Source organism: Ornithorhynchus anatinus, chromosome 20 (assembly GCF_004115215.2).
Source record: "Ornithorhynchus anatinus isolate Pmale09 chromosome 20, mOrnAna1.pri.v4, whole genome shotgun sequence".
In the NCBI taxonomy this organism is placed as follows: Eukaryota; Metazoa; Chordata; class Mammalia; order Monotremata; family Ornithorhynchidae; genus Ornithorhynchus; species Ornithorhynchus anatinus.
In genome coordinates, this window is record NC_041747.1 from 1,404,821 (window position 1) to 1,425,521 (window position 20,701).

A 20,701-nucleotide genomic window follows, 5' to 3' on the forward strand; every position below is an offset into this window, starting at 1 on the left:
TGTTCTGCACACAGTAGTGCTCAGTACAATGCTCTACACCTCGTAGGCACGAAGCATAGTAGTTTGTGCCAGTAGGTGCCCAGTATATTACTCTGCACATAGTAGATACCCTATCGATACCGTCAACTGTGGGGTTGGAGGCCACGTCACGGGCATTTGGGAGCAGCGTGTCCCGCTGGGTTCTCTAAAAGCACGGTTCTAGGGGAGGTTGGGGAGCTCGTTCTGACATCGACGCTGGTCATAGGAAACAGGAAGCGGGATATTGAGTGACAGCTGAATTTATTGGCAGTCTTAATCACGAGCCAGAAAATGACAGCAGTGCATTTTCAAGTTACGAGGTCGGAGGGATAGAAGAAAGGCTGTTAGTCCAAGCTGTTTACCCTCCCTAAAAGGCTGGCTATCAAAAACAGCACAACGCACGGTGGAACGTCAGTACACAACGAGGTTAGGTCAATAAATATACAGAGTACCCAAAATAAAATATTTACAGGTTTAAAAATATAAAATTAATCAGTCCACCCTCTTCAAAGTGGGTTGGGGGGGTAAAACGCCTATTGCTCTTTATTATCCTTTTTAAACAAGTCTCAAAAATGTACAAGGTGGGAATTCTCAGAGTCATTTTTCTGAGCTGGTCGAGGTGGGAGGGGGCTCGCGGGGGGAGGTCTAACCGTCAATTATAAAAATAACCTCTGGGCTCTAGTGAGCATTTACTTTCTCCGCCCCAAAATAGCGTCAGTCCATGGTTGGTGACTGAGGCGCTGGCCTGGCGGTAGAACTGAGAGAGGAGTGGCACTTCTGGCCGACCTTCGGGGGGCTACAGGTGAGGGGTAGCCCCATTGGGTTGCAGAGAGATGGCACAAAACGAAGACCCTCAACTGTACCAGGACGCAGGTCATCCCCCAGCAGTGTGGCAGGGGAGGCTGTCGGGGAGTTGGAGAGAGCGCTTGTCCACCGCGGGCATCTGTCTGGACAAGAATTTCCAGGATGGCGTTTAGTAAGTGCCTTGGGCTAAGCGCTGGGGCCGCTGCTGATAACCAGCTAGAACCCCACAAGGTGTCAGAAGCAACGGTGGCGGGGGCGTGTCCGTGCCACTCCTCCAGGCCACAGCCCCCACCTCCTAGGGCAGCCAGCTATGGAATACGGACCAGAGTCGAAGGTTAAAATAATCCCTGCGTGGAGCGGCTAGGTAACCCGCCAGCCTGGCGTAAGCCACTTCCCTCGCCTGCCACCTTGCCCTCTCAGAGCTACCTCCGACACGCCTGGCCCGGCAGGTCTGTGGTGGAGTCGAAGGGTCCGTCCACCGCGCCTGCGGCCGGTTGGAAACGTTTCCCGCCTTCCGGCCGGGGCTCCCGGCAGGCAGACAGGTCCAGTCAGAGACCCTGGGACGTCCATCTGCGGTTCTGGGCCAGCCCCGAGGGGAAGCATCTCTCTCTCCCCCGGATGGCCTTCTGCAGGGCACGCCCATCCTTCTACCTTTTCACCTCGGGAAACCGCCACACCATTCGGGGAGCTAGTCACAAGACGGACGGCCAAGCGGCCTGGGTGGGGAAGAGCACAGAGCTAGTCCCGGGCCTGCCCCGGGCCTGGTGGGTGACCTCAGGTGAGACTCTAACCTCTTTAGGCTTCACTTTTCTCCTCCATAAAATGGGGATTCGAATGCCTGCCTCTCCCTCCCTCACAAGATTGTTGTGAGGATGAAATTAGTTCACTGATGGAAAAGGGCTTTGGAGAAATACAAGGTCTGCACCGACACAAGGGATTGTTATCTGGCCCAGCTGATCGACGCCCCCCTCAAACCGCAATCCCTCCAGGAGACGGTCGCCCCGGGAGAACACAGGGTGGCGAGACCTGCCAGCCGGCCATCTCGTGGGGACTCTGAAGCAGAGAAACCTAGCTGGGTTTCTACCCTCAGAGACCACAGTCCGTTTTCTCAGCCACTTCCAACAGGGCAAGTCAGACTGCTGGGCTAAGGCACATCGGGCAAAGAAAGCCAGGTGGCAGGGAGTCCAAGACCTGGGTCAGAAGTCCAACCGCACACAGCGCTTTCACAAGGGCGAGCTCCCCGAGGGAGAGCACTCTTGATGAGTCCGAGTCCCCCGGGGGCCGGGCAAGCCTGGGGGTGGTCTGTCAGGGTGGAAAAGCAAAGAGAAGGCATGTTTCGAATGACTGAAGAATTTCTAACGGGAAAGAATTTTGCCATGGCAACGAGAAAGGGCCTATCCAGATGGGCCGCGTTCAGCTTGAAGTATAAAGGAGACTCAGACAGTAAACACCCTGCAGGCAGGGATCCCGTCTACTGACCCTCTTGCGTTCTGAGGCTGCTCATCAACTCCGTGGATTGACCGATTGATCGACTGAGTTAGAAGGAATGAGACTCTGTGTTCCTTCGCTAAAGAAAAACGGATTCTTTGTTGAGGGCTCCGGGACACGGTACCCCGCATCACAGAAGCAGTTTTCAGCTCTGGGGACCTTGGGTTAACTCTTCCTCTCGGGGTGAGGGTAACTCGCCAAAGCACCCTGAAACAGTTTACCCAGTTCCCCTGTGGCTATTTCACCCTGCCATTAACAATTAAGATCAGGACAGAGATTCCCAGGCTGACGGACTCAGGGAAATAGGCCGAAGGAAAAGGGGAGAGAAACATAAACAAAAACCATGAGATTTCAGGTGACGGCCAAGGAGGGGGTTGAGTTTGGTCACACCGAACGTGGTTCTCTAAGGGTGCCGTTGGAAACAGGGGGTGTAAAAGGACGTGTGGGATGGAGCGCTTCCTTCTTCTGACCCATAGGAAGAGGCACCGACATGGCAGCAGTGGGTTAAAATAGCCTGGCCTCAGAAATAGAGTCGTCCAGTCGGCCTTGGGTTTCTCCAGACTCGGGGCCGGGCAGGTCTTTCCTCTGCAAGGGAAAGAACGGCCTCCTGCCCGGGGGTGGACTCTAACACCTAGGGCCCTTCCTCCGAAATGGGCCCCTCTCCTTGCAGTTGAAGGACGGGCAGATGCCAGCTACAAGCCACGTGGAAGACGAAACGGAATCATCAAGCCCAGCCCCTCGTGCTCGAGGGAGGAAAGTGGAGGTCTTCTGGATTCAGGGTAGAAAAGTAGAACGAGAAACACGATGTAGATATTCCAGAGTCAGAAGGAGAGGTTTCTCGAGACTGACTTGAAAGGGCAGGTGAGGCCCGGGGACTGCCAAGGGGCCATCTCTCCCCTTGAGGAGAACGTTGAACAGTTCAGAGTTTAAAGGAAAGTCTTCACAACGTTTGGGGACTTGGATACCTACGAGGACTACTCCTCGTCCTTCTGGATTCAGTACAACCAAAGTCTACTCCACATTTTGCATTCAGCAAACCGGCAGGATTTGGGATTCAAAATGGGAGCAGATTGAGCGGGTCACCCGATTTCTAGTCCCAGAGTACGGTCCAGCCCCTTTGAGGGAGATGATCTGTGGAGAAATATATTGTTTGCATCTCTGGGAAGTTTCTTGGACCCATGATGCTATTTTGCAGTGATAAAACATATTCCCTTTGAAGGTGAAAAAGCCTAGGATAAATATGGCTTTCAAATTGTTTCCTAACTGGAGAATACAAACCCCGACCAGCCTCGCCATTTGAGAAGAATTCTGGGCCCCCACATCTGAAACGAGTCGTCGGGCTCAACCTCCTAGTAAACGCGAGCGGAGCATCCTAACTGAACTCCCGGGAAAGCTGGCCACCTTCCTGGCTAACAAGTGGTTCCAAAAGTGAATTTGGGGTTACCACCCCCTCCCCCATCCATATGTGAACATTTTGGGGAGACTTTCTCCCGCAGAGATCAACCAGTGGTACTGACTGAATGCTTATCGCATGCAGAGCACTGTACGGAGGGTTTGGGAGAATACAGTAAAACTAGAAGACATGACCCCTGCCCTCAAGAAATTTACAGTCTAGCAAGAGTGGCCCATCTATCTATCTGTAACATTGATTGAGCACCTACTGTGGGCTTAGCACGGGGCAAGTGCTTAGGAGACTGAGTACAACAGAGCCGGTAGACACGATCCCCTCCTTTTGGGAGTTTACGATCTATCAGAGATGGTCAGGGCTACTCAGTCGCAGTATCTCCCAAGCACTTACGATGGGCCAAGCACTATGCGAAGCACTGGGGCAGGTACAAATATAAGAGACACAACCCCGGTCGCACCCGGGGATTCCCTAGAATGGAAGAAAGAACCCACAAAAAGGAAGAAGTGGCTGAGTTTGAGGTGGGACAGAACCAGAGATGACTTCTAGGATGAAAGACGAGGCAGATGCTCTCACCTCCTCCATTGATCTAGCAGTTGAATCGGTCGAGTCCATACGGTGTGCAGAGCACTGTTCGAGGCACCCGGGAGAATACGACAGAGCGAGTCGGTAGGCACGATCCTCAAGAGCCACTCAGTTCAGGCGCGGCAGAAGCCACTGATCATTTGACCTACTTGCTGGGAGCAATTAGTTCCAGTACAACTCACCAGCAGAGGATAAAAAATGAGTAGAGTTTAGGGAGACCATCAGAGAGAGCAAGGAGAAGGGAAGAAGGGAAGACAACTTAACAGCCTTGCTTATTCTTATTCAGGTCAAGCGAGATGAATACAAAAAGCTCCTCCATGGTGCTTTTCTTCGCTCTTGAAATGAGCCCCAAGGCGGATTGGCAAATGGTTATGCTTGGCGACTGAGGACACGGACGGAGGCGGACGGACGGCTGCCTTACAAGTTGTGTACATCAACACTTGCTTCTCTGGGCACTTTCTGTTACTCCCGGTTACTACCGGCGCTCAGCTCATCCTTAGCAACATCCACTCTCTCTCCCCAAGTTCGTGTTCCCCGGGCCTCTCTCCTTTGCAACCTGTCCTCTGACGGTTGAATGAAGCATTTCTGGATCCTCTAACTGAAGGGGGTGTGGTCCTTGCTCAGGAACAGATAGATCAGGAAGCAATAAAGACCCACCGTTCAACCGTTGGGATCCGTTAGCTTCCCCTGGTTTGGACAGTCACCTAAGGGAGCACTCGTTCTGTCCATTCCAGAAGTCACCAGCACCGTCGGGTCAAATCCAGTTCCCCTTTCTCCATTCAAATCGAATGCCCTCACGCTTCAGGAAGTTTATTCAGCAAAGCACCGGGCTCGTTCCTCCTTTGCTCGGTGCCTGGCCGTGCGTCGGCAGGCAGAGATAAGAGGGTTTGAGGACGCTCCGGGGAGGACTTGGTGGCCAGAACGGTTCCCCGTGGGCGGTCAGCCCCACTGCCCGCGCAGACGACACCGTGAGCCGACGGGCACCGAGCCACGCGGTGAGCTCAGCTCAGCTCCCGGCACCTACCCCGCACGGCGATCGATTGCCGGGGGCTCTAGCTCCACTTGCAGAGGCGCAACCGGGAGTGGGGCCATGTTGTCTTTTCTTTTTTAATGGCATTGAATCAGCGCTCTCCCTAAGTCCCGCGCTAAGCCCCGGGGTAGAGCCAGCGCATCAGTCCCTGCCCTACCCGGAGCTCGCAGCAGTCACAGGGAGTTTAGTAAGAACCCAGACAGGGTCTAACGATTAAGTTAGCCCTGTGAAGGTGAAACATCAGTTGGAGGTGACACTAAGGATCTGAGATCAAGCCATAGAACCCGAGCTTGGGTCTCTAAAGGACCAAGTCAGGAAAGAGCCCTTCTCCTCCCAAGAGGCCTCCAAGATGAGAAAGGATGAGAGCACCTCCCTTCAGGCCCAACGCTGCATACCCTTCAGCCAAAATAAATCTCCCGGTTCCAGCCTCCGTTTTACCAAAACCGGTCTTCACGCACTTAAAACGGCAATTCTTTCGGCTCGTACATCTGAAAACCGGAGCGAAAGTCTGTGGAACGTTAGAGCCATCGCTCAGGTAAGTGGGGGTTGATAACGACGCGATTACCTCAGTTTGGTTTTTACGATTCGAAAGAGCAATTCTAATCTCCCTAGTCCCCGAAACAGCTCCCTTCAGAAATTCTAACCTCCCCACACCGATACCTAATCTAGGTATAAACGGTGTATTTCGACCTTAATGTTTCTCTCTATATAGGCACTGTATGTATATTACTCATTTTCTCTCCACGGCATCCCAGAGGTCTGTCGAGTCTAGCGTACCAAGTATGCAGGCCCACCCATTACACGAAACTTGAGAATTGATTTTATTTTTGGGGGGTGGGGGGGGGGAGGTGTCTAAAGAGATGGACAGTGCACAGTTTCAGGAGCCGCTTTTCTGCGGGGCGGGAAAATTATCCACCAAAGCATCCAGAATACCCCAATCAGTCAGTTGTATATTTTTGATACCTTTTGGGGTCAAAAGGTCATTAAACTGAAAACCAAACTAGACATAAAGAGCCACACATTCCCGTTTTCTTCCCCTCGCTTTCCTCCCGCTGAGCGGAGCCGGCCCATATTACGCCCCTTGGGAAGGAGGAGTTTGAAAGTAAAAACGCGAGACCCTTCATCCGGCAAGGCCTCGGCCCACTGGGCTTTTGATCGCAGAAAAGAGCTCCAGTAGCGTGGAAAGACTTTTGCTCCGGTATATTAAGAACAGAGGAGGCCCCCCTCCACCCCCAGCTGATGGATCATCACTTGATCTCGCTCTAAAAACCAACCCTGAAAATCCAGATTCCTGGCTGGTTGAAGACCAGGTAAAGCACCCAGTAAAACCGTAAGAACGCATCGGTCTCCACGACCAGAGGGCCGTGAGGGACGAAGGCTGGCTGGGTGGTGGTGTTCTGTGAGACCCGTTCCCTGACCCCGATTCCGCCTCAAAAAGGACACTGAGAGCCAAGACTGTGCCCAGGGCCCACCCACCCACGCACGGGGTCTGCCCTCATTTCTCCGGCACCCCAACTAGCGGAACTGAGCCATTTCCCCGCCCAAGAACGCCCGTCGGGGCCAGTCGGCCCGCAGAGTGACCTGGACCTCTCACTCACGGCTCGCTTCTGTCTGCGTGGTCCGTAAATACCCGGATTCTTTCACAACGGGGTGGGGGTGGGGGGGAGGATTTATTTCTAAAGTAGTAGGCCAAGGGGTCATTTTTCAGGAAAATAAAATAAATAAGGACTCAAAGGGTCCTGCAGCGAGGTCTTGGGGGCAGGAATACAGAAGACCGCCCCCACCCAGGGAAGACCGTCGATGACAGCATCGGACAGTCCGGGCAGAAGCTCCGGAGGCCGAGGGGGTGGAAAATGTCCCAATTCTGCAAAGGCTGGTGTGGGGAAGGGGCGGGCAAGGTTAGTGCTTGAAAAACAGATAAAAAGATTCTTTTTAAAAGGCTTTTAAAAGAACCCACTGCTTCTTCCCTGGAGGGGCGGGGGGGGGGGGGGTGCAGCTTCCCCGCCTCTCCGACCCGCCTCCCTCTCCACGGGGGCCGACCCCCGATACGTGTGTGTGCGCGCATGTGTGTGTACACACACGTGTGTGTATGTGTGTGGTGGTGGGGGGGGGGGGTTCCACCCTCCCGGAGAGCGGGATCTGGCGAGCAGGGCGCAGGGCGGAGGGGACCATGGCTACCCAGGACGCTACCCTTCTGGGCCCAAGGCTGTCACAGCTTCTTGGCACTGTCGTGGCAAGCTGTGGCCGGTCTGAGCGCGGTCCCCACCAAGCCCCGGTGGCTGACCCGCCGGACCAACACTTTGGAGACGGGGATTTTGGTTCTGGGGGCTTCGCTCCTGGGCGGCAGGTGGTGGCCCACGTGGTGGCCGGCGGGGAGGTGCTTGACGCTGATGGGGATCTTGGAGTCCTTGAGGGCGCCGCCGGGGGTCTTGAGGGAACCGGTCACCGGGCCGGGGGACGCCGGCTTGGAGCGCGGCCCGCCGCCGGGGGCCTCCGGGTCGGGGGCCGCGTCGGGGTCGGCGTAGAGGTCGTACAGGGCGTCGCCGCTGCAGCTGTCTCTGGGGAGGCCCTCCTTCTGCAGGCGGTGGGCGCCGTCCTCCTCGGGGCCCGGGGTGGTGGAGTCCCAGTAGCCCTCGTCGCTGTTGGGGACCCCCTCCTGCGGCTCCTTCTCCCTGTCCGCGGGGTCCTCCTTGTGGGGGACGGGGATGGGGATCCGGTGGAGCCGCGGGCGGGCGGCCGCCGAGCCCTCCCGGGCCCCGACGGCCGGGGCTCTGGCCGGGGCTCCGTCCGGCGCTCTCTCCGGGGGTCCGTCCGGCGGTCTCTCCGGGGGTCCGTCCGACGGTCTCTCCGGGGGTCTGTCCGACGCTTTATCCAGGGATCCGTCCGGGGCTCCATCCTGGGCTCCATCCGGGGCAGCGTCCGGGGCTGCGTCCGGCACTCTGTCCGGGGCCCTGTCCGGCGGCCCGTCCGGCGGCCCGTCCCGTGCCCTTTCCGGCGCTCTGTCCGGCGCGCTGTCCGGCGCCCCGTCCCGTGCCCCGTCCCGCGGCCCGTCCGGGGGTCTGTCCGCATCCCCCTTTCCCGCCCCGCGAGTCCCGGGGGTCCGGGGCATCTGTCGGCCGTCGGGGGTGGCCAGGCCCTCTCCGCCTCCCTGGAAGGCCGGCGCCTTGGGCTTCTTGGGGGAGGGGGCCGGCCTGGCCCGGTCGGGCCCGGGGGCTCCGGGGGCTCCGGGGGCCCCGGGGGCCCCGGGGGGCCCGGCCTCGTCCTCCGGGTCGGCGGTGATGTCCCCGCAGCCGGTCAGGGAGTCGAAGCTCTTCAGGGAGGCGACGTCGGCCAGGAGGAGGCAGATGCGGTCCAGGGACGGCTCGGACGGGGGGTCGCCGGCGGCGGCCGGACGGTCGGGACCCCCGGGGGGCCGGGGCCGCGGGGGGGCCTCCGCCGTCGGGGCGGCCTCCTCCGCCCGCTCCCTCTCCTCCTCCTCCTCCGCGCCGGCCTCCGGGATCTCCGGGGGGCCGTGGCCGGCGGGGGCGGTGGGGGGGCCGGGCCGGGGACCCCCGGGGGGCTCCTCGTCGTCGTCGTCGTCGTCGTCGTCGTCCGGGGGTGCGGGGGCCCGGGGGGTCCGGTCCCCCGGCCGGTCCTTGGGCCGGCGGGGCCAGCGCAGAGCGCCCAGCACGGCCCTCAGGCCCCTCTTTTGTCTCCCCAAGGCGGGGGCGGGGGGCTCCCCGGGGGGCGCGGCGGCGGGGCCCCCCCGCCGCAGCAGGAGGGAGAAGAAGCCGCGGGAGCGGCCCCCCCAGCCCCCCCAGGCCTCTCCCGGGCCCCCGGCGGCGGAGCTGGAGCCGGAGCCGGGGCCGGGGCCGGGGGCGGGCGGGGCGGGCGGGGGGCTCCTCTCCGGGCCGGGGCCGGGGCCGGGGGGCGGCGGGGGCCTCGAGGACCGGCCCGGCCCCCGCTCCCGCTCCCGCTCCCGCTCCCGCTCCCGCCGCCGCCTTCGCCTTCCGAAGAAGGGGAAGGCCGCCGTCCTGCTCCCCGGCCCCGCCGCCCCCTCCATCGCCTCCCGCTCCGCTGCCCGGACCCCCACTGCTCCATCCGGGCCTGCCGGGCCCTCCTCCTCCTCCTCCTCCTCCTCCGCCCCCTCCTCCCCCTGCTCCCGCCGCCCCGCCCCCTCCGCTCCGCCTCGTCGCCATGGCAACCGGGAGCGGCCCCTCGGCGCCGCCGCCCGCCGCACCCCGCCGCGCTCCATCACCATCCTCCTCCTCCTCCTCCTCCTCCACATTCATTCAGGAGTGTTTATTGAGCGCCGGTTCCCCTCCACGGTCCATCGCCATCCTCCTCCTCCTCATTCATTCCCTCAGTAGTATTTATTGAGCGCCGGACCTTTCCATGGTCCATCACCATCCTCCTCCTCATTCATTCATTCAGTAGTATTTACCGAGCGCCGGTCCCCGCCACGGTCCATCACCTTCCTCCTCCTCCTCATTCATTCTTTCAATAGTATTTATTGAGCGCTGGACCCCTCCACGGTCCATCACCATCCTCCTCCTCCTCCTCCTCCTCCTCCTCCTCCTCCTTTTCCTCCTTCTCCTCCTCCTCCTCCTCCTCATTCATTCATTCAATAGTATTTATTGAGCGCCGGATCCCATCACGGTCCATCACCATCCTCCTCCTCCTCCTTTTCCTCCTCCTCCTCCTCCTCCTCCTCGTTCATTCATTCAATATCATTTATTGAGCACCAGACCCCGCCACGGTCCATCACCATCCTCCTTCTCATCATTCATTTAATAGTATTTATTGAGCGCTGGACCCCTCCATGGTCCATCACCATCCTCCTCCTCCTCATTAATTCATTCATTCATTCATTCATTCAGTAGTATTTATTGAGCACTTGATCCCCCCACCCCCTGCCCCCAGACAGCGGGATCAGCCTACTTCCTAAGCAGCGTGGCTCAGTGGAAAGAGCCCGGGCTTGGGAGTCAGAGTTCATGGGTTCGAATCCCGGCTCTGCCCCTTGTCAGCTGTGTGACTGTGGGCAAGTCACTTCACTTCTCTGGGCCTCAGTTCCCTCATCTGTAAAATGGGGATTAACTGTGAGCCCCACGTGGGCCAACCTGATGATCCTGTCTCTGCCCCAGCGCTTAGAACACTGCTCTGCACATAGTAAGCGCTTAACAAATACCAACATTATTATTAAACGCCCCCTCCGCACCTAGGCCCCCCTCCCCCACCGCTACAGTGATGTGATCATAACCGGGGGTGGGGTGGCAAGGGTTGGTTGAGCACTTACTAGGTGCCCTCGATTACCGCCGCAGGAATAATAATCAGGGGGGGATTTGTTGAGCGCTTACTAGGTGCCAAGCACTAGTCATCACCCTCAGCCCCCTCTACCGCTGCAGGAATAGTAATAATAATGAGGGGATTTGCTGAGCTCTAGAATTGGGAGAGTTGAAGCCCTGAGCCCGGGAGAGCCAGAGCACTGAGATGGGGGAGATGGAGCACTGAGGTTGGGGGTCGGGGAGGGAAATGGAGCACTGAACTGGGGATCCTGCCCCACTCCTAAAGACTTTTCCAAGTCACCTCTCCTCCAGAGGGGGTGGAGAGAGTTCTTCCTTCTTTTGGCACGGAGGGGACAGGATGGGGGCGGAGGGGAGGGAAGAAGGTGGGAGGGAGGGCATTAAGGGATGATCTATTAGCAAGGCGAAATCCTTATTTCAGCAATGCAAACGGCCAACGGATCTGGGGGGAGAAGGACGGGCCCACTTGCTTGTCGGTCCCGAGCTTAGCATTCTGTCCCCGTGGGCCCCGAAGGAGGCTCGAAAAGGAAAAAGGATGGAGAAAGCCAAGGGAGAAGCATTGTAATGGCTTCAACATTCATCCAGTGATACCCTGCTTCCTTCTTTCAAGTCTTCGAAATGGGGGCAATTTTGCCTGCCCATTTGTTCTCCGCTTCCGGGCCGGCCGAGATTTTTCTGCCCGCGTCTTGCGTGAGCACTTTAGTCAGGACAAAGAGCAAACACAAAGGTGGGAGCTAAGAAAACCCCGCAGGATGTGGGGACTTTTCATCCTTAGATCAATTCCGTCCTGCTGTGGGGAGCCCATAGAATCAACTGTAAATCTCCTCATTAGAAAGGCGGCTTCCTCCGTTCAATTCAGATTTGCTCCTGTTCCGAAAGGAGTAGGCCACCCTGACACGGCTGTACCGACGGTTGACTAGTCGCTGCAGGAGCCCGATTTGGAGAGGGGAAGGACAGGAGAAATGTCGTCTTAGCTTCCTGGGCTTGGATGGTTTTTCGGCCCCACCCAGGTTGGAGGTCGATGGTTTGAGGAGTCAGAATCGCTGCCCCGTTCTAGACACGGAAGAACTGGAACTTTAGGTAAGCGAGTGAGGCACCTAGGCTGTCGTCTAGACTGTGAGCCCGTTGTTGGGTAGGGATCGTCTCTGTATCTGTTGCCGAATTGCACTTTCCGAGCGCTTAGTACAGTGCTCTGCACTCAGTAAGCGCTCAATAAATACGATTGAATGAATGAATGAATGAATGTACGCTCCTCGTGGGCAGGGAACGTGTCTACCACCTCTATGGGAGTGTTCTTATGGGTTTATGCCTTCCAGGACATGCCTCTCCAGTGGGCCAGAGATCAGAGGCAATCGGTGGTATTTACTGAGCACCTAGTGGATGCAGAGAAGCAGTGTTCCCTAGTGGATAGAGCCTGGGCCTTGGGATCAGGAGGACCAGGGTTCAAATCCCCGTTCCGCCACTTGTCTGCTACGTGACCTTGGGCAAGTCCCTCGAATTCTCTGCGCCTCACTTACCTCACCTGTAAAATGGGGATTGAGACGGTGAGCCCCAGGTGAGACATGGACTGTGTCCGACCTGATTAGCTTGGATCTACCCCAGTACTTAGTACGGTGCCTGGCACAGAGTGAGCGCTTAACAAATGCCCTTTAAGAAAAAAAGAAAAAAAAAAACCCTGCCCTAAGCCCTTGAGAAAGAGCAGAAGAAACAAGATGTACATTCCCAGCCCTCAAGCAGGTCACATCTAACGATGCAAGCGAAAACAAACCCGAAGGCCGAGTTTGGACGCAAACCACGGGCCGCCCACACCGGGAACACAGTGGTGACGGCTGACCGGTGTGCTCCTACTGAGAGCTCACCTCCTCCAAGAGGCCTTCCCAGACTGAGCTTCCCCTTTTCCCTCTGCTCCCTCTGCTGCCTCTCTGCTCCCCCCTTCACCTCCCCTCAGCTAAGCCCCCTTTCCCCCCCTTTCCCTCTGCTCCTCCCCCTTCCCCTCCCCTCATCACTGTGCTCATCTGCTCATTCGTACATATTTTTATTACCCTATTTATTTTGTTAATGAGATGTACATCCCCTTGATTCTATTTATTGCTATTGTTTTTGTCCGGCTCCCCAGATTAGACTGTAAATCCGTCAGTGGGCAGGGATGGTCTCTATCTGTTGACGAATTGTACATTCCAAGCGCTTAGAACAGTGCTCTGCACATAGTAAGCGCTCAATAAATACTATTGAATGAATGGTGACGGCTGACCGATGTGCTGGAGACCTGTTGCCCTAAAGGACGGTTTTATCTCCCGCCGGTGGCCCGTTTGACGGCTCCCGTTCGGATTAACCCTGCTTGCAACCGGTCCGGCAGTGAGGGGCTGCTCCGGACACTCGGCGTCAATCCCCGACTCGGAGCAGCTGGGAATGGGGAAGAGGGACGTTTTGGATGCGTTCTTCACCGGAGGAAAGAAGGGCGGAGGGTGGAGAGGGCCGTCTTTTCCTACGGACGGCTTGAGTTGGACGCACTTCAGCTCCCTGCCTGTCATCATAATAATAAGGGTATTATTGACGGAGCACTCAGCTAGGTGTCAGTCACGGGGGTCGAGTTGAGATAATCATATCAGACGCGGGATCTGTCCCACGGTGTTGTGCGGCGTGGTTTAGTCGAGAGAACCCGGGCTTGGGAGTCAGAGGTCGTGGGTTCGAATCCCAGCTCCGCCACTTGCCAGCTGCGTGACTTTGGGCAAGCCACTTCTCTGTGCCTCAGTTCCCTCATCTGTAAAATGGGGATGAAGACTGGGAGCCCCACGTGGGACAACCTCATTACCTCGCATCACGCCCAGCGCTTAGAACAGAGCTTGGCACGTAGTAAGCGCTTAACAGAAAGCGTCATCATCAACCTTATCACTGTTGGACGCCAAAGGTGGGCAGAGCACTGTTCTGGGGGCTTGGAGAGCAATAATTACAGCATTTGTTAAGTGCTTACTGTGTAAAGTGCTCAGGGAGATACAAGACGGTCTCTCTGGACACAGTCCCCATCCCACATGGGGCTCCCAGACTAAGTAGAGGGAGTAGAGAAGCAGCGTGGCTCAGTGGAAAGAGCACGAGCTTAGGAGTCAGAGGTTATGGGTTCTAATCCCTGCTTTACCACCTGTCAGCTGTGTGACTTTGGGCAAGTCACTTCACTTCTTGGTGCCTCAGTTACCTCATCTGTAAAATGGGGATTAAGACTGTGAACCTCATGTGGGACAACCTGATTACCCTGCATCTCCCCCAGCGCTTAGAACAGTGCTCGGCACATAGTAAGCTCTTAATAAATACCAACCTTATCATTATTATTATTAGAGTTTAAACCCCACTCTACCCATAACGAAATGGAGGCGCAGGGAAGTTAAGTGACTTGTCCGAGGTCACAGGGCAGACAAGTAGTGAAGTCGGGATTAGAACCCATGACCTTCTGACTCCCAGGCCCCTAGGCTACGCTGCTTCCCTACAGGGTGGGGCGGGGAGTGACTGTCACAAGAGGAGTGAAAGTCATGATCCCTGCCCTGGAAGAGCTTTTGATACTCTACTGAGGGAGACAGGAGATAAAAATCCCCCCCCGTCCTCCCCAAGGCCCCTCATATGACCTTCCAGAGAAGCAAATCTCACCTTCCCGTATCTCACCTCCCTAAATGGATCGGCCTTGCCGGGGAAGAGGCCCTGCTAAATTGAAAGCAAACCGTGAAACCTAATCAAACCTTGTGCAAAAATGGGATCGTGTTTCCGCCTCTGTTACGAGATCCAGTGATTGTCCAGCACAACCTGAGGGTGATGTTTCAGGGGCTACGAGGACCCTCCAAAGTGTCAGGTAAAATCCCTCACCCAGGAGCAACCGGGGTCCCTTCCAGCCACCGCCCCCCCGAGCCCCCTCCCCATGTCCACCTGTGTTTTTCCTCCCCTCCGGAAGAGGTTTTTTGGGATCCCAGCAGCTGGGGTGGCACCAGAGTCCTGGGAAGGAGTCGGCTACCAGGTGGCCTCAAGTACACCGGGCTGGCTACCTCTCCCCCGATTAGACTATGAGCAGGGATTGTCTCGATCTGTTGCCGAATTGTACATTCCAAGGGCTTAGTAAAGGGCTCTGCACATAGTAAGCGCTCAATAAAGCTCACCTCCTCCAAGAAGCCTTCCCAGGCTGAGCTCCCCCTTTTCCCTCTGCTCCCTCTGCTCCCCCTCTACCCACCCCCTTCACCTCTCCTCAGCTGAGCCTTCTTTTCCCCCTTTTCCCTCTGCTCCTCCCCCTCTCCTCAGCACTGTACTCGTCCGCTCAACTGTATATATTTTCATCACCCTATTTATTTTGTTAATGAGATGTACATCACCTTGATTCTATTTATTTGCTATTGTTTTAATGAGATGTTCACCGCCCTGATTCTATTTATTGCCATTGTTTTTGTCTGTCTGTCTCCCCCGATTAGACCGTAAGCCCGTCAAAGGGCAGGGACTGTCTGTCTGTGACCGATTTGTCCATTCCAAGCGCTTAGTACAGTGCTCTGCACATAGTAAGCGCTCAATAAATACTATCGAATAAATACTATTGAATGAATGAAATCGACTAGCCAGTCCTCTCATCCCATGTCCGAGCCCAGCCTGGGGAAATGCGGAAACTGGAGCCAGCTGGACCGTTCCCTTGAAATCACAACGGTGCCCGTGGTCACTAGTGGGGAGGACTGGGTGGGAAACACGGTGGCATTGCATTGATTCGGTAGTGACTACGTGCCAGGTACTGGGGTAGAGACTAGAGCGTCAGATCGGATACCGTCTTATGGGGCTCTCCGTCTGGAGGAGCGAGGGCAGGGATCTTTATCCCCATTCTACAGAGGAGGAAACTGAGGCCCCCATCACACAGCAGGCCAGTGGCAGAGCAAGGGCAAGAACCCGGGGCTCCTGACGGCCGTCCAGCCCTACAGTGGGCTACAGGGCCTCCAGAACAGCATGGAGCTTCCTCTTTGCCCTCCCTCAGACCTGGCTCAGTGCTCCGTACCGTTTGGAAGGCAGGGAGGCCTGGGAAACTGTTCTCTAAGCTCAGAGTGGCAGAGCACGGCCCGCTCCCACCTCAAGGCTGTTTTCCCGCTAACTGTAACATTGCTATCTGGGTCTGTTGCATTTCTAATCCCTCGTTGTGAGCCGTCCGCTAGCTGGCTTGCTCGCATTGTTCCGTGCATCTGTCCTCCTTTCTCAGATGGGAGCTCTGGAAGGGGGCAGGAGCCCTATCTGATCTCATGTATTTTACTAGGTGCCAAACACCTTGCTAAGTGCTAAGATGGATCAAAGCCCTCATTTCCCCTCCTCCCTCTCCCTTCTGCGGGCCTACGCCCTTGCATCGACCGTTTAAGCACCTCGTACCCCACCCTCAATCAATCGATCCTATTTTTTGAACCCCTGTGATCTGCGGAGCAAACACCCTGCTAAGCACTTGGGAAAGTATAATATAAAAGAGTTGGTAGCTAAGTGGCCTGTTCACAACAAGCTTAATACCCTCACCCCACAGCACTTAGGTGCATAACCGTAATTAATTTCAATGTCCGTCCCTCTAATAATAATAATAATAATGTTGGTATTTGTTAAGCACTTACTGTGTGCAAGGCACTGTTCTAAGCGCTGGGGGAGATACAAGGTGATCAGGTCGTCCCACGTGGGGCTCACAGTCTTCATCCCCATTTTGCAGATGAGGTCACTGAGGCCCAGAGAAGTTAAGTGACTTGCCCAAAGTCACACAGCTGACAAGCGGTGGAGCCGGGATTAGAACCCATGACCTCTGACTCCCAAGCCCGGGCTCTTTCCACTGAGCCACACTGCTTCTCGACTCTAAGCTCCTGGTGGGCAGGGAACATGTCTACCAACTCGGTTGCAGTGTAGGCTCCCAAATTCTCAGTGCAGTGCTCTGCACACAGTAAACACTCATTAAATGTCACGGATCGTGACTGACGAGTTAAGAGCAAGTGAGACACAGTAGTTCCCGTCTCACCTGGGACTCACAGTCTAAGATGGGCGGGAGGGGAGAACAGGAATCCGATCTGCACTTTAAAGAGGAGGAAGCTGAGGCCCAGAGAGGTTAGTTGAGTCATCTGAGGTCCCCCAGCAGGCCAGAAGCAGAGCTGGGACTTGGGGGCGCGGGGACGGACGGGACTCCTGAGCATCGGTGCCACGCTGGGTCCAGTAGGGCTGCCCACTGGCAGCCCTTTCACGGGCCTCCCGGCCAGCTCCGGCCCATCGCCCGATGCCAGCCGGCGAGCCCCGGTTAAGCGGGAAGGCTCTGGGAGAGGCGGATGAGTTGGGGTGTGCGGACCAGGGCCCGGGGGGGGCAGAGAGCCGGCCGGGCTCACCCAGCCCCCAACAACGGCGGCTCCGGACCGGCGTGTTCCGTGGACAGCGTGGCCTGGGAGGTGAGGGCAGTGTTGGTTTCAAGCCAGCGTTGGGGCCTTCGGCAGCGGAGAGGAAGGGAGAGGGAGAGGCGGAGAGGGCAGGGGAGGGGGCGAGGGTCGGGGGGAGAGGCAGAGGGACACGTGAAGTGAAGAACCCTCGAGTTAAGAGAGAATGAGCTGGGTCTGGTTTCAGTGAAAGGCAGAATGGGCCACTTTGTCCCAAAGTACAATGGCTGGCTTGGCTCGGGTTAACGCTTTCAGGGCCAGCTGGGTGGAGGGAGACCCGAGGTCAGGCCCAAGTCGGACGGGCCGGTCCTGCTAGGAGGTGAGTTTCACCGCTCGGCCGGGGGGGCGGTGAAACGATGAGGAATTGGGGCACGTCCGATCACACCCATCCCTCTGGGGGCAGCGCCGCGGGGTCCGAAGGAACGGCCGTGAACACTCGCAACGGACACAGGGAGATTTCCTTAATGGGGGCTTGTGAGGACACAGACCCCAGGCTCCGGGACCGCAAGGTGTGTGAGGCTGCATGGGGACGCATGCGGACAGGTGGGGCTGCACCGGTGCAGCATGCGGCAGAGTGCGAGTGCAATCTTCACCCAGAATCAGTTCACCCAGGTCTCCCGCTTCCCAGAGCTGCTCTCTGTCCCGCTCACTGTAGCAGGACACCAGGGATGCAGGCTCCCTGTCCTCAGGAGCTCACCACTTAACGGGCAAAACTCAAAGACGGGCAGACAGATGGGCAAAAGTGAATTCCAGACAGTGAAAGCCAGAGGAAGAGCAAGGATAAAATGAGCAACGCTACAAAGCCGAACCAATAACGGGAATGTACAGACCAATCTACAGAAGCAAACTCAACCGCATTTTATTTTCTTTCTTTGTAGGAATAAAGGACCCAAATGTCCACTGGGTCCAGACTAGAAAACTCTTGATCATCTGGTAAGGGAGGAAGAAATCAGGGTGGGATTTTGATTGGCCGGATCAAACCCAGAAGCCGCTTGAAACACTAATTCAAAAGACTCGGGCGGAACGGGAGGCAGACGTTGACCTTTCCGGGTGGAGAAAACGAGACTTGGGGATGGAGGCTTTGAACTAGTCACCTGGCGACCCCGTGACGATACCCTGAAGGGAGTTGAACCCCAAGTTCTTTGCAGAGTCTCTGACGGATGCTACGCGACGCCTCCTCCACCCCCCGGCCACGACCCCATCCAAGCTCTCCCTCCCTGGTGTTTATTTTTATTAATGCCTCCTCTATATTCATCCCCCTCTGAACTCTGAGTTCATTGTGGGCAGGAATTTGACCGTTTGTTGTTGAACTTAGTACTTAGCGCTTAGTACAGTGCTTTGCACACAGTAAGCACACAATAAATACGATTGAATGAATGAGTGAATGAATGACAGGGACAGGGTGTCATCTGATTATCTCAGTATGTTGCAAGCACCTTAAATACAACACGATTGTATTTTATAAATAACTTATTGGCAGTGCTATCAGCGGAGGACACAAAAGCCTGTCTTTTAACAGTAAGGACACTCAAAGTGACCTGAGTTTGCTAGGAAAGCCTTACTGCATCAGGGCTTTAAACCACAATTTTATTTTTTTTATGGTGTTGGTTAAGCTCTTCCACGTGCCGGGCACCGTACTAAGAGCTGGGGTAGATCTCAGCTGATCAGGTCGGACCCGATCCCTGTCCCACATAGCGCTTACGGTCTTAATCCCCATTTTACAGATGAGGTCACAGAGGCACCGAGAGGTCAAGTGACTTGCCGGAGGTCACACGGCAGACAGGATCAGAACCCAGGTCCCCTGACTCCCAGGCCCGTGCTCTTTCCACTGGGCCACTCTGCTTCTCCAGGGAGAGTGGCCGTTCAATTTTCCAGCGTCCTAGCTGGTCACTTGGGACACGGGCCCACTTGGGCAGCCTCGGTGTCCCTGACCCAATCTCCGACCACTGCAGCTCGAAACCCGGCTCGCAGCTGGAGAGGAGGCGGCGATGTAGCCTTGGGGAGCCGGGACGGCCCTGCCTGGAGCCGGGAAGAGCAGCAATGGATGACTACCCTGTTTTCCTCCGGCTGAGTTCTTGTTTTCTATTGAATTTACCCCGTTCCCCTTCCCCCGTGTGCCGGTCTAAGCCTCCGAGCCCCGCCCCGGGCTCGCGATTTCCCCGTGTGCCAGGCACTGTGTCTGAATCACCGTCCTTGTGGGCATTCCCAGCACCAGGCCGCGCTACGCTCTGTGCCAAGAGCTTCATGAATGTCAAAGCAAGCACAGAGCTCTGCTTGGCAGTTCTTGCTCTGGCGCTGATTAGGGGCATGTGGAGACAGGGCAAACTGAACAGCAATCAATAGCTGTATTTATTGGGCACCTGCTGTGGGCAGAGGGCTATACTGGGCTCCTACCCTGAGCAGAGCACTTAACGGGAGCCTAGTGAGTGCAGAGCACTGAATCCGGTGCCTCGGTCTATACTTCACTCCGCTGCCCGGATTATCTTTCTGCGGAAATGCCCTGGGCATGTCAATCCCCTCCTCAAAAACCTCTCATGAAGCAAAAACGCCTCACTCTTGGCTTCAAAGCTGTCCATCCCCTTGCCCGCTCCGACCTCACCTCCCTTCTCCCCTCCTCCAGCCCAGCCCGCACTCTCCGCTCCTCTGCCTCTCACCTCCTCACTGGGCCTCGTTCCCGTCTGTCCCCGCCGTCGACCCCTGGCCCACGTCCTACCCCTGACCTGGAACGCCCTCCCTCCTCACCTCCGCCAAACTAACTCTCTTCCCCTCTTCAAAGCCCTCCTGAGAGCTCATCTCCTCCAGGAAGCCTTCCCAGACTGAGCCCTCCCTTTCCCGCTGCTCCTCCTCCCCTCCCCATCGTCCCGACTCACTCCCTACTCAATCCCGACTCTGCCACTTGTCAGCTGTGTGACTGTGGGCAAGTCACTTCACTTCTCTGTGCCTCAGTTCCCTCATCTGTAAAATGGGGATGAAGACTCTGAGCCTCACGTGGGACAACCTGATTACCCTGTATCTACCCCAGTGCTTAGAACAGTGCTCTGCACATAGTAAGCGCTTAACAAATACCAATATCATCCCTACCCCCTTCCCCTTCGCACAGCACTTGTATATATCTGTACATATTTATTGCTCTGTTTTATTAATGATGTGCATTTATCTATTTTTCTGTTTATCTATTCTGTTGGTAGTGATGCCTGTCTATATGTTTTGTTGTCCGTCTCCCCCTTTTAGACTGTGAGCCCGTGGTTGGGTAGGGATTGTCTCTGGTGCCAAATTGTACTCTTCAAGCGCTTAGTACAGTGCTCTGCACACTGTAAGCACTCAATAAGTACAATTGAATGAATGAATGCTAAGCGAAGAGCACCGTATCTGGCACCTAACACGGGCCCAACTCTACCAAGGGCAGAGCACTGTATCCCGCACCTGCTGGTTGCACGGCACAGTACCAGGTGCCCACTGAGTACAGAGCGTCGTTACCTGGAGCCTTCTGAGTGCAGAGCACAGTCTTAAGCAGCAGGAAGTTTTTAAAGGTCGACAATAAAGCACACAACCTCCAAGGACGGGCATGGCCGAGGAGTGCCGGGGGGCTGACCCCCTGGGCAAGGGCTCCCCGGGCCAGCCGACGCGCGACCTGGGACGAGCCGCGATCTCCTCGGCGGACAGGACGGCCCCGGCCTGGCCGGACGTTGTCTGT

The 20,701-nt window shown here is 56.5% G+C and overlaps 1 protein-coding gene across 1 annotated transcript; it reads right to left on the reverse strand.

Moving 5' to 3' along the window:
• Positions 1-260: 260 nt before the first annotated feature.
• On the reverse strand, positions 261-14,515 carry AMER2 (APC membrane recruitment protein 2). Its single transcript, XM_029048526.2, has 3 exons — positions 14,462-14,515; positions 14,249-14,299; positions 261-8,829 (listed from the first exon to the last, which is right to left on the reverse strand). The coding sequence occupies exons 1-3, from the start codon at positions 14,513-14,515 to the stop codon at positions 7,540-7,542; spliced, it is 1,395 nt and encodes a 464-aa protein (XP_028904359.1). The 3' UTR covers positions 261-7,539.
• Between the last annotated feature and the right edge of the window lie 6,186 nt (positions 14,516-20,701).